The sequence below is a fragment of the Mytilus californianus genome, unplaced genomic scaffold, assembly GCF_021869535.1.
Source record: "Mytilus californianus isolate M0D057914Y unplaced genomic scaffold, xbMytCali1.0.p SCAF_2, whole genome shotgun sequence".
NCBI lineage: Eukaryota > Metazoa > Mollusca > Bivalvia > Mytilida > Mytilidae > Mytilus > Mytilus californianus.
This window is the reverse complement of record NW_026262668.1, coordinates 140,370,649-140,385,354: the sequence shown is the minus strand read 5'-3', so window position 1 is coordinate 140,385,354 and position 14,706 is coordinate 140,370,649. Positions and strand designations below refer to the sequence as shown.

At 35.4% G+C, this 14,706-nt stretch overlaps 1 protein-coding gene across 6 annotated transcripts in view; it reads right to left on the bottom strand.

Annotated features, from left to right (window-relative positions):
• LOC127731259 (integrin alpha-4-like) overlaps positions 1–14,706 on the bottom strand; it is a 138,667-nt gene that overhangs the window by 36,004 nt on the left and 87,957 nt on the right. For all 6 annotated transcript variants that reach the window (XM_052240287.1, XM_052240288.1, XM_052240289.1 and 3 more), the window contains 3 exons: positions 13,881–14,021; positions 10,173–10,284; positions 1,202–1,381 (listed from right to left, as the gene is read on the bottom strand). In XM_052240287.1, the coding sequence (XP_052096247.1) occupies positions 1,202–1,381; positions 10,173–10,284; positions 13,881–14,021 (433 nt within the window). The remainder of the gene's footprint in view (positions 1–1,201; positions 1,382–10,172; positions 10,285–13,880; positions 14,022–14,706) is intronic.

Here is a 14,706-nt window from a genome sequence, read left to right as displayed (position 1 = left end):
GTAAACCAAACAACATGGCCGCACTGTGGCCTTCCATAGCAAGTAAAAGCCATACCATGTGATGACCTATAAAAGTCCGTCTGATAAGCCAATAAAAAACCAATGATTTATACTTAGTCTAACACAACAAACATAATAAAATTGTGGTAGACATCACAAACGACCATTACTGAACTATAGGCTACTGACATAAAGAATGTGACGATGTTTAACAATACAATATCATTATTAAAAAAGTGTGTTCATATTGATCCTGTATTATGCCGAAGTACAGTCATATTTGGTTGATGAGGTTAGCTGTATTTGCTCCATATTGATCATGTATTATGCCCAAGTACAGTCATATTTGGTTGATGAGGTTAGCTGTATTTGCTCCATATTAATCCTGTATTATGCCCAAGAACAGTCATATTTGGTTGATGCGGTTAGCTGTATTTGCTCCATATTGATCCTGTATTATGCCAAAGTACAGTCATATTTGGTTGATGATGTTAGCTGTATTTGCTCGTGGCGTAGTCAATGACCAATACAGCTTATCATGACCCAATACGACTGTACGAGGACATAATACAGGATCAATATAACAACACCCATTTCATGACACCTGTATGTGACAGTGGCGAATCCAGGATAAGGTGTAGTGGGCGTTAACCGTTCAGACAGTCACGAAACATGCACATTAACCGTTCAGACAGTCACAAAACAGGCCCATTAACCGTTCAGTCAGTCATAAAACAGGCACATTAACCGTTCAGACAGTCACGAAATAGGCACATTAACCGTCAGTCAGTCTTGAAAAGACACATAAACCGTGCAGACACGAAACAGACACATCAATCGTTCAAACAGTCACGAAACAGACACATTTTAAAGTCGTTCAGGCAATCACGAAACAGACACATTAACAGTTCAGACACGAAACAGACACATTAACCGTTCAGACACGAAACAGACACACTAACAGTTCAGACAGTCACGAAACAGGTGCATTAACCGTTCAGACAGTTATTAAACAGACACATAAACCTTCAGACAGTCACGAAACGGACATATTAACCGTTCAGTCACGAAACAGACACATTAATCTTCAGACAGTCACGGAACAGGCACACTTACTGTTCAGACAGTCACGAAACAGAAACATTAAGCGTCCAGACAGTCAGGAAACATGCATCAACTCTCATAACAAGTTACATCTTACCTGTATAGTTGTTTTTGTCGATGTCATAAGCAGCAGAAATGTACCAACCAAATGAAAACAAATCAGCACTTATGTCTTTAGCTTGTATCTTCTGTGTGAATGTAAGTTCTGTAGGACCTCCATGATATATATAGACCGAACCTTTACCGTTGTCCTCGTACGGTGAACTGATGGCAACATCTTCAAGAAAAATTGATACTGTTAAAGAATATGCAAGATATTTTGATAGAAAAGAGTAAAAGAGATATTATGCAGGGAGACGGACTTATATAAGGATAAGGACAATCTTGAGCCCGAATTCCTTTCTGTGTTACTGCTATCATACTTTGTAGGTAATATTTTTTGCAAATAAAATATGTTTAAATTAAGCTATAAAGGTAGATCGGGTGTCTTCCGCCATCTTAAATTGTAAAATGGCAGGAAACAATCCGTCTAGATCTTAAATGAAATGGGCAAATTTTGAGAGAAGAATTTAGTGCATTTGTAAAACTTTTCAAAAATATGAAGAAAATAATATTTTTTTGATTTTTTTACAACATGGACTTGCCATTTAAGGGGAGAAAACTCAGATAAACTTATTTTTATAAAGGAATGTGTTATGAATTTACCTATTTTGTTTTGTAGCAAAAAAAAAACGAGTCCCGTGAACCCAATTTTTTTTTTTTTTTCTGAAAGCACATTATAAGAGCTATCTTCTCATTTTTTATCTTTAAACTCTATAGTTTAGTTTTCTTTTCAAAATAGGAGTTTCTATGCATAATCTATAAGAAATCTGACAATTTTGCACAACCAGTTGCATGAAAAGAAGCCTAGTGACCCATAAGTTTTTCTATATTTTTGAAAAGAGCATGATATAACCTAAATTTTGGCAAATAATCAAAAAAATCTATAGATTTTAATTAGCTTGCATTTACATAAATTAACGTGACACAAGGTGCGAGCACGAGGTACGGATCTTCTTAATTCTAACTGATAAACAAATTTATAATCATATCTAGTAGTTTGCGTCAAAGCTAGGAACATGATGACATTGGTAATACTCGTGGACTTGTTGGATTTGTGGCAGTTCGGTCATATTCGTGAACGTGTTGGGTATATGGCAGTTCGGTTATAATCGTGGACTTGTTGGATCTGTGGCAGTGTTCGGTAATACTCGTGGACTTGTTGAATATGTCGCAGTTCGGTAATACTCGTGGACTTGTACGACATGTGGCAGTTCGGTAATACTCCTTTGTTGGGTCTGTGGCAATGTTCGGTAATATTCCTGGACTTGTTGGATCTGTGGCAATGTTCGGTAATACTCGTGGACTTGGTGGATCTGTTGCAGTTCGGTAACACTCGTTGACTTGTTGGATCTGTGCCAGTTCGGTAATACTCGTAAACTTGTTGGATTTGTGGCAGTTCGGTAATACTCATGTACTTGTTGGATTTGTGGCAGTTCGGTGATAATCGTAGACTTGTTGGATCTGTGGCAGTGTTCGGTAGTAATCGTGGAGTTGTTGGATCTGAGGCAATTTTTGGTAATAATCATGTACTTGTTGGATCTGTGGCAGTGTTTGATATTAATCGTGGGCTTGTTTGATCTGTGTTAGTGTTCGGTAACACTCTTGGACTTAATGGATCTGTGGCAGTGTTCGGTAGTCCTCTTGGACTCGTTGGATATGTGGCAGTGTTCGGTAATACTCTAGGACTTGTTGGATCTAAGGCAGTGTTCGGTTGTACTCGTGGACTTATTAGATCTGTGGCAGTGTTCGGTAATAATCGTGGACTTGTTGGATCTATGACAGTGTTCGGTAATAATCGTGGACTTGTTGGATATATGACAGTGTTCGGTGATACTCGTGGACTTGTTGGATTTGTGGCAGTGTTGAAATGTCTTTAGTCAGTTGAGAAAACTGATAAACTGTTATGGTTACCTTATCTCTAATAAACTGTTAAACTTCAGAAAAGATACCTATTTTCATGAAACCACCATAATGAACACCTCAACGCTTATATATACATGTACGTACAGTCATAGACTAAAGGAGAATTCTTGGCCATACATTAACGTATACGTCATAGTCTATTGGAGATAACCGCAACTACACCAGATGCGCACCTCAACAATGAATGTCTCTTCGGTGATGCTCGTGGCAAAATATTTGAACAACCAAAATTTTTACAAATGTTGAAGACATGTACGTATACACTATAGTCTACTAAAGATAACTTGGACAAACATATACATGTACGACATGGGCCACTGAAGATAATCTGGGCATAAATGTACAAATACGTCATGTTGAACAGATTAGTGAATATAACCTGGGCAAACCTGTACAAATACACCATACGATAGTGGAGATAACCTGGATCTACATGTAAGTATACGCTATAGGCTAGTGAAGATAACCTAGCAGTCATACATGTAAGTATACGCTATAGGCCAATGGAGATAACTTAGACAAACATGTAAGTATACGCCAAATGCTAGTGAAGATAACCTAGCAGCCAAACATGTAAGTATACGCCATAGGCTAATGAAGATAACCTAGCAGCCAAACATGTAAGTATACGCCATAGGCTAATGAAATAACCTAGCAGCCAAACATGTAAGTATACGCTATAGGATAGTGAAGATAAATTGGGAAAACATGTACGTAAACGCCATAGGCTAGTGAAGAAAACCTGAGCATAAATGTACGAATACGGCATATGCTAGTGAAGATAACTAAGACTTGCATGTACGAATACGCCATATAACTTGTAGGTGTACAAAATACAATAACACTTTTAGATATTTGGATGATAGGTTGGCTCTCATATAATGACGACTTCAGTATGTACACTAAAGAGATTTATCTTGCTGAACTTACTTTAAATAAAGGTAATACTAACAATGAACACTACCCTTGGATCTTGATGTCTATATCTCTAACGGGAAGCTTAGTACTAAAACTTACGATTAAAGAGATGATTTAGCATTTTCTATTGTTAATCATGCGTTTTAGATGGTGACGTTCCATTGGATGATGTTTATAAATCTCAACTTGTTTGTGTATGTAACAACGTATTTGTTATTTACGACATCTCTGTATTACTGAAACTAATTACACCAGGGTTTTCGACATCACAAATTTGACTGTCAAAACGTTTCCTTAATTTTATCATCGCTAAAAGGGCATCAGTCGTAAATATAAATCAACGTGCAGCAATCTTATACGTTCAGGTATTTCACATCCCATCATTTAAGGTAATATTCTATAAAAAGCACTAAAATGTCGTCATTCACCTCAAAAGCTAACCAAACCTTTAAACATGCAGACTTATTCACAATGGGATATAGTTACGATACTGTTGTCGGGTCATTAAAGATGGCATTTATTAGAATTGATATTGATTCATTCATAAGGTCCTTGCTTCGGAAATAAATACATGTATTCTCAAACCAGTTGTTGGCATGATACGGGTTATGTTCTTCTCGTATAATTTATGATGGCATAATTATAAACGCCTAACGGGATTTTGTTGATTTTCATATGACGAAGACATAATCTTTAAAACAGTTTTATTGAAGTCTGGAGCTGGCATGTCAGTAACTGCTAGTAGTCCTTTGTTGTCCCCAGCGTAACGCGTTGCGGGGGAAATGGAAATACCGGGCGTCCGTGCGTCCGTCCATCTTTCCGTCCGTCCGTCCGTCCAATTTTTGTTTCAACACTCTAAATTAAGTTTTCCTCGTAGAAATATTATGAAACTAATACATAATGCTAAGAGCCAAAACTTGCAGACAGAGCTCGAATCTGGGCAGTGATTCACTTACCGTTCAAGAGTTATGCCCTTTATAACTTGCAAAATTGCTATTTTTTTTGTTTCCGCACTCTTAAAGGCGAAAGATACACAAGGGACATTCAAACTCATAAGTCGAAAATAAACTGACAAAAAAGAAAAATACCAACAGACAAACAGACAAACAACAGTGCACAAAACACAATATAGAAAACTAAAGACTGAGCAACACGAACCCCACCAAAAACTGGGGTGATCTCAGGTGCTCCGGAAGGGTAAGCAGGCCCTGCTCCACATGTGGCACCCGTGACAGAGTTTGAGTTTGGGCAGTGAGTCATTTATTATTCTAGAGTTATGCCCCTTTATAACTTGGAAAATTGCAATTTATTTCGTTTCCACACTCTAACTTAAGCAACTACAACACGCAGACAGAGTTCGAATTTTGGCAGAGATTTGTGCCCCTTTTTAACTTGGAAAATTGTAAAGCTTGAGCGGGGGCATTCATGTCCGCAGAAACATTCTTATTTTATTTAAACTGTTTTGCCCCGAGCATCACTTAATAGACAGTAATCTTTACTAACCTATGCTGTATACTTGGAATAGAGAATGGAAACGGAGAATGTGTCGAAGAGACAACAACGTTACCCCGACCAAAAAGCAGAAAACAGCCAAAGGCCACCAATGGGTCTTAAATGCAGCGAGAAAATTCCTCAACCGGAGGAGGGCTTCATCTGGACCCTAAACCATAATGTATACTAGTTCAGAGAAATAAAGGCCACGCTAAACTCTGAAACATACAAATCAACCAAAGATAGAGGTTTCTTACTTGGGACATGCGCAAAAATGTTTTGTGAGATCTCAACTATCCCCCTATACATATGGATAATGTTGAACAAACAAGCATACAGCAAAACGCACAGGCAGTTTGAAAGAAGTCCGATGTTAGAATAGATAACAGAAGAAACTTAGCAAAATGACAATGATAAACATAAATTAATAAAAGAACAGAGTTTCAATGTCCCCCGCGTTGCACACATTTTATAGACTGCTAAAATAGATCTTTGATTATCTTGTTAAAGAATATAAATTACATTTCAAACAGAACTTCAATGGCATTATTTATAAAAATCTGGCAAGATTTGTACCCGTAAGAGCGCTAACGAGGCCAATTTCCATAAATTTAATAGTTCCAAGGGGCATAACTCTTTTAAAAAAGTCGATCGGCCACCATTATTGAACTTGTCCGAGATATTGCTGATATTTACCTAAAGTATAAGTTTTATAAAAATCTGGCAAGAATTGTACCCGTGAGAGCGCTAACGAGGCAATTTTCCATAAATTTAATTTTTCCAAGTGGCATAACTTTTAAAAAAAAGTCGATCGGCCACCATTATAGCACTTGTTCGAGATATTGCTGATATTTACCTATAGTATAAGTTTTATTAAAATCTGGCAAGAATTGTACCCGTGAGAGCGCTTACGAGGCCATTTTCCACAAATTTAATATTTCCAAGGGGCATAACTCTTTAAAAAAAAGTCGATCGGCCACCATTAAAGAATTTGTCCGAGATATTGCTGATATTAACTAATAGTATAAGTTTTATAAAAATCTGGCAAGAATTGTACCTGCGAGAGCACTAACAATACCGGACGGAAAAACGGACGGACGGAAAGACGGACGCAAGAAAAGACGGATGGACGGGAGGACAGAAAGACGGACTGAAGGATGGAAGGACGGTCAAGGGTAACATTTGATGCTCCAATTGCCTACGGCGGGACATAAAAATCAAAACTTGTACAAACGTTAACGTTGGACACAAACATGAACACCATAGGCTACTTGAAATAATCTGGGCATAAATGTACGAATATGCCATAGGCTAGTGAAGATAACTTGGGTAAATATGACGTTAAAGACATAGACTATTTGAAATAACCTGGGCATAAATGTACGAATATGCCATAGGCTAGTGAAGATAACTTGGGTAAATATGAGGTTAAAGACATAGACTATTTGAGATAACCTGGGCATGAATGTACGAATATGCCATAGGCTAGTGAAGATAACTTGGGTAAATATGACGTTAAAGACATAGACTATTTGAGATAACCTGGGCATAAATGTACGAATATGCCATAGGCTAGTGAAGATAACTTGGGTAAATATGACGTTAAAGACAAAGACTATTTGAGATAACCTGGGCATAAATGTACAAATATGCCATAGGCTAGTGAAGATAACTTGGGTAAATATGAGGTTAAAGACATAGACTATTTGAGATAACCTGGGCATAAATGTACAAATATGGCATAGGCTAGTGAAGATAACTTGGGTAAATATGACGTTAAAGACATAGACTATTTGAGATAACCTGGTCATAAATATGCTTTTATTTCCCGTGTCTGAGGGAGATATGAAGATTTGTTCACCCAAGAAAATACATATTTCCCAGAGGGTCGTGCCCGAGGGAAATATGACTTTTCGAGGGTGAAAAATCTTCATATCTCCCTAAGCCAAGGGAAATGAATGTTTTATTCCACTGCCATTACTTTGTTTACTCTAAGTAAGTGAGCATAAAACATTAATTCACATACATTTTTATTAACCGCTTGTTTTCATATCTAAACACGACATAATTTAAAATATTGATAAACAGTACTGATCAAAAGATAATATCTATTATTTATGTTTGGATTTTACGTCTGAAATAATTTGGAACACGAAAGTGACTTTTCTATCGCAATTTAAAAACGTTCAAAACGTTATTTACATAAACCGCGCGTAACGTCGCACAGGCAAGTCCCGATGTTCAGAGTGGAATATGATACTCAGAGGGGAATATGAAGTTTTGTTCAGTGTCACGTGGAATGGTCTCAACCAATCAAACATTGATTAAGCTATCAAATTTAACATACAGTGGAATAATGTACGAAAATGACATACGATATGACGTTAAAGACATAGACTATTTGAGATAACCTGGGCATAAATGTACAAATATGCCATAGGCTTGTGAAGATAACTTGGGTAAATATGACGTAAAAGACATAGGCTATTTGAGATAACCTGGGCATAAATGTACAAATATGCCATAGGCTAGTGAAGATAACTTGGGTAAATATGACGTTAAAGACATAGACTATTTGAGATAACCTGGGCATAAATGTACGAATATGCCATGGGCTAGTGAAGATAACTTGGGTAAATATGACGTTAAAGACATAGACTATTTGAGATAACCTGGGCATAAATGTACAAATATGGCATAGGCTAGTGAACATGTACGTCTACATGACAGGCAATATTAAGCGTAAACCATATCGCATTGACACTATTGGTGGAAAGAATTTATTCTTTGAAATATTAACCGTGACCCACATTTCATTAACACAGCTAGCAGAAAGAAGATATTCTTTGAAATTTTAACGATAACCCACATCTGCTTGTTTATGCGGGAAGTCAATCTTTATACCATTTCAATCAATATGCAATGGTAAAAGATCGAAAAAGGGAGGACAATGAAAGGAGGATCCCTGTTAAATTATGTTTATTTTAAGTAGTGCCCTTGTTAACAAGGCGGTGAAGTCAACATCAGTATTTGTATGGCCGAAAAGCTCCCAGTCAGACGAACGATAGTTTTTTTTTATATTGACAATGTAGGGTATATTTTTCAAAACTCGTAAACCAGAACATTTTTATTGCTTGCCCTCAATTCTTCATTTATGCCTCATTTAAAGACAAAAATATATCTTTCGATCAGTGTAAAGTACGAGAAGGTTCAATCAACAGTTTATGAAAAACTATCCCTAGTAATTTCTTATGAAGACACAAATGGTGTCTGAATATTATTAGTTAAACAGTGTGCTAGTGACCTAATACTATATGTATATGGGGTCAGTAAATTCCATATGGGGTGAGAGCGAATTACACTGTGTAACGAATTTATCTTACCGACTATCTTAACATGTGGCATTCAAACTAACCGCCTAATCAAGTCGTTATATTCCGACTCACTGTCGATCGACAGGACACTGAGTCATTCGAGTTACATTTAAACTAGTGGCCTATCAAAGTGATAACGTTTTCAATATTAAGAACCTACTTCCATATTGGTCTATACAAAAACAAATGGCAACAGTAACCACTCGTTAGCTTTAATATGTTTTCTGCATTTATTTTCGGTCGTTCATCATCAATTTCTTCATTTGTTGTTTGGACGAAACGTTTCAGATTTTTCTTCAACGTCATGTTGTTTTACAAAGGTACGTAACACTGCTACTAACCCAATATTAATATAAAACACGCCCACTAACCCCATATTAAATGTACAGGGTCTCGACATGTTTGATTTTATTCAATGATATTCCTTCAAATGTATAGGCGGTAAGATAAATACATTTATCTTACCTCCTTTACATTTCTAGGAATAGGATTGGTTAAAAGCAACCGCGTGGAGACCGTGTATATTCCATATTGGGTTAGTAGGCGGGGCTTATTTCAATACACGGTTAGTTGTGGTGTTACGTCCCTTTATAAAAACAACACGGTGTTGAGGAAAAATGTTAAAGGATGATGAACGATTGAAATAAATTCATAAAACACATTTAAAGCTGACAAGTTGTTATTGTTGGCATGTGTTTGTGTATTGAAGACTTAATCACTTTGATAGGCCACTAGTCTAAATACCACATGTTAAGATAGTCGGTAAGATAAATTCGTTACATAGTGTGCTAGTGACCTAATACGATAGCTTCGCTCTCATCCCATATGAAATTTACTGACCCCATATATATCGTATTAGGTCACTAGCACACTATTTAACTAATAATATTAAACAGATCTCGTCTCGCACCTGTGGAATATGGTACAAACAAGGTATTTAGCACTAAACTGAAAGGAAAACAAAACATATTTCCAATAATCAAAGTTAAAGTATGTTTTCGAAACGCCGCAGTGCTGTATCCCTATTCTGACATACTATCTCGTATATATTTGTTCCCTTGCTTATCTGCGGGTAAACTACAGTGCTGTGCCAACTCGTCCCCATTCTGACATACGTACCCTTATATCATTTTTTTTTCTCTGATACAACAAGTACAGTACCGTCCACATTTTGACATACGTGCCTTTATATCCATCCTTGATTATTTTTTTGATATATAGCATTGCTGTACCAAACTGTCCCCATTCTTATATACGTACCATTATACCCATCCTTATTTATATCTCCGATACACTGCAGTGCTGTACCAAATCGTCCCCATTCTGAATGTCCTTGTAATTCTTTTCGACTTATTCTCAGAAGAACATTTTCCTGTTAAAAATTGAATATAATTGTATGAGTCAGCTATATTTAACCAAAGTCAAGTATACATGATGTATTTTCTGTGATTGCAACCATCAGGATTCGGAGCATAACGTGAAGAAAAACATTGAAATCCATATGATAAAAAATTCCAAAATTCCAGGAATATTCCTGTAGATTGAATAGCCTACTTATGCCCAATTGACACCAAATGTATTCATTCTAGGAATATTGATGTAGATTTAATAGCCTACTAATAAAGAATTGATATCAAATTATATGATTTAAAGAATATTTATGTAGATTGAATAGCCTACTTACACAACAATTGATGTCAAATTATATGATTCAAAGAATATTGATGAAGATTGAATAGCCTACTTACAAACAATTGATTTCAAAGTCTATGATACCAATAATATTGACGTAGATTGAATATCCTACTAACAAACAATTGATATCAAATTAAATGATTGAAAGAATATTGATGTAGATTGAATAGCCTACTTACAAACAATTGATAAAGTATATGATTCCAGGTATATTAATGAAGATTGAAAAGCCTACTTACAAACAATTGATGCCAAAGTCTATGATTCAAAGAATATTGATGAAGGTTGAAAAGCCTACTTACAAACAATTGATATCAAAGTCTATGATTCAAAGAATATTGATGTAGATTGAATAGCCTACTTATAAATACTTGATATTAAAGTCTATGATACAAGGAATATTGATGTAGATTGAATAGCCTACTTATAAATACTTGATATTAAAGTCTATGATACAAGGAATATTGATGTAGATTGAATAGCCTACTTATAAATACTTGATATTAAAGTCTATGATACAAGGAATATTGATGTAGATTCAATAGCCTACTTATAAATACTTGATATTAAAGTCTATGATACAAGGAATATTGATGTAGATTGAATAGCCTACTTATAAATACTTGATATTAAAGTCTATGATACAAGGAATATTGATGTAGATTGAATAGCCTACTTACAAACAATTGATATCAAAGTCTATGATTCAAAGACTATTGATGAAGATTGATTAGCCTACTTATAAATATTTAATATCAAAGCCCATGATACCAGTAATATTGATGTAAATTGGTTTTCCTACTTCATCTAAGCTTAGTTGCTAGCATGTCAACTTAACTATGACACATTCTAAACTAATTTCTGTTTGTTTTTTATAGTGATTAAGATTATAACACAATGTTGACTGCTGTACCCCTATTTTTGAAATTTGTATGCCCCACCTAGGGGCATTATGTTTTTCGGTCTGTGCGTCCGTTCGTTCGTCCGTCCGTCCGTTCGTCCGTCTGTCCCGCTTCAGGTTAAAGTTTTTGGTCGCTTCAGGTTAGAGTTTTTGGTCAAGGTAGTTTTTGATGAAGTTTAAGTCCAATCAACTTGAAACATAACACACATGTTCCCTATGATATGATCTTTCTAATTTAATGCCAAATTAGAGTTTTGACCCCAGATTCACGGTCCACTGAACATAGAAAATGATAGTGAGAGTAGGGCATCCGTGTACTATGGACACATTCTTGTTACCTATTATATCTGTTTGTTTTGTTCACACATTATTGTCATATAATGGAATTTTATGCGATTGTCATACAAGTGAGAGGTTTAGCTAGCTATACAACCAGGTTTAATCTACCATTTTGTACATAAGGAAACGACTGTGCCAAGTATTGGATATGACAGTTTTTTTCCATTCGTTTGATGTGTTTGAGCTTTTGATTTTGCCATTTGATGAGGGACTTTCCCTTTTGGATTTTTCTTGGAGTTCGGTATTTTTGTAATTTTACTTTTTTCTGTGTTTTAACAAAGGTTATCGGCGAAATAAAAACATTTATCTTAGCAAAGTTGCAAACGGATTGTCACATTCAAGACAAGATTTTTTTCTTAATCCATGATGCATTTTAATAAAGTTAGTAGCATACATGAAGTGATTTTTTGTTGTTGGTTTTTTTCTTGTTGCAAATATGCTAATAAGACTCTTCAACTACCGCTTGCGGAAAATAACAAGAGATAATATACCTGTCCAATTTTCTGACCATAATCTTTCTTGCGTTAGGTCGCGTATCATTTCATTGACAAAACGTCAATTAGCAAGGTGAAATGTGCATGAGGGACACATAGATGATAAATAAGCTACATATAAGGATATTTTGGTGCAAAATGTCAAAGACAATATTATACGAAACACAAAAAAATATTAGTAATTATTTGACTTAGGTACGTAAGAAAAAAAAAATTTGTCAAATATTGCTGAACACAGCTTAAACCTTTATAATCCATTCAGTTGTGTATCAATATATACATATATATGTCAAAACAAATAGTGCAAGTTTTGCTCTTATAAAATAAACGGAATCTAATACACTGTTATACTGTTATACTGTAGAGGTACTCGCACTAACATATCCCCATATTGAGGAGGTACTTACATCTGTGTCACTATAGTATATATGTACTACTCCTGAATCTAATACATTGTTATACTATAGAGGTGCTCGCACTCAAATATACCCATATTGAGGAGGTACTTCCATCTTTGTCACCATAGTATATATGTTCTACTTCTGAAACTTATATATTGTTATACTATAGAGGTGCTCGCACTTACATATCGCCATATTGAGGAAGTACTTACGTCTTTGTCACCATAGTATATATGTACTACTCCTGAATCTAATACACTGTTATACTGTAGAGGTGCTCTCACTAACATATCCTCATATTGAGGAGGTACTTACATTTTTGTCACCATAATATATATGTACTACTTCTGAAACTTATATATTGTTATACTATAGAGGTGCTCGCACTTACATATCGCCATATTGAGGAGGTACTTACGTCTTTGTCACCATAGTATATATGTACTACTCCTGAATCTAATACATTGTTATACTGTAGAGGTGCTCGCACTAACATATCCCCATATTGAGGAGGTACTTACATCTGTGTTACCATAGTATATATGTACTACTCCTGAATCTAATACATTGTTATACTGTAGAGGTGCTCGCACTAACATATCCCCATATTGAGGAGGTACTTACATCTGTGTCACCATAGTATATATGTACTACTTCTGAAACTTATACATTGTTATACTGTAGAGGTGCTCGCACTTACATATCCCAATATTGAGGAGGTACTTACATCTGTGTTACCATAGTATATATGTACTACTTCTGAAACTTAAACATTGATTTACCGTAGAGTGCTCACACTAACAAATCCCCATATTGAGGAGGTACTTACATCTTTGTCACCATAGTATATATGTTCTACTTCTGAAACTTATATATTGTTATACTATAGAGGTGCTCGCACTTACATATCGCCATATTGAGGAAGTACTTACGTCTTTGTCACCATAGTATATATGTACTACTCCTGAATCTAATACATTGTTATACTGTAGAGGTGCTCTCACTAACATATCCTCATATTGAGGAGGTACTTACATTTTTGTCACCATAATATATATGTACTACTTCTGAAACTTATATATTGTTATACTATAGAGGTGCTCGCACTTACATATCGCCATATTGAGGAGGTACTTACGTCTTTGTCACCATAGTATATATGTACTACTCCTGAATCTAATACATTGTTATACTGTAGAGGTGCTCCTACTAGGAGGTCATCTAATCCATCACCATTTATATCATCAAAAGCAACAGAACTGCCAAATCCACTTCCGGACTATAAGATAAAGGAGCATAGGTTTAACATTTCTTAAAAAGTATAGGGTGTTTCACATCTCTATCCATACATATCATTTATAGGAAAACCAAAACTCATTTATAAATGTTCCAGCTATCAGATATACAATTGACAACTTAATTAGATGTTGGCGACATCAGTCATTCATAATAATTAGATAATAAGATAGGTGCTTAACTTGTATAGACAACGGAACAGAAGATGAATATCTATGACCCATTGATTTAAATATTTTTACTCATTGTTATATAATTTCCGTGATATAGGCCCTTTCACGGTCATTGCAGTCATATGGAATGAGGGGCATACTTTCATAATGGAGGTGAAAATGCTTTAAAAAACTTTTGCTACTTAAAGGTCTACAACTCATACGGAGTTCAGTATTTTTGTGATTTTACCTTTTACTCAACAAAGATAAATGCTAAAATCGTGAAAATCGAACTTGACCTTCATTTACTCACAGGAAACAACATATCTAAAAAGTAAAATTGCAAAAATACCGAACTCCAAGGGAAATTTAAAACGGGAAGTCCCTTATCAAATGGCAAAAATCAAAAGCTCAAACACATCAACGAATGGAAAACAACTGTCATATTCCTGACTTGGTACAGGCATTTCCTTATGTGGAAAATGGTTGATTAAACCTGGTTTTATAGCTAGCTAA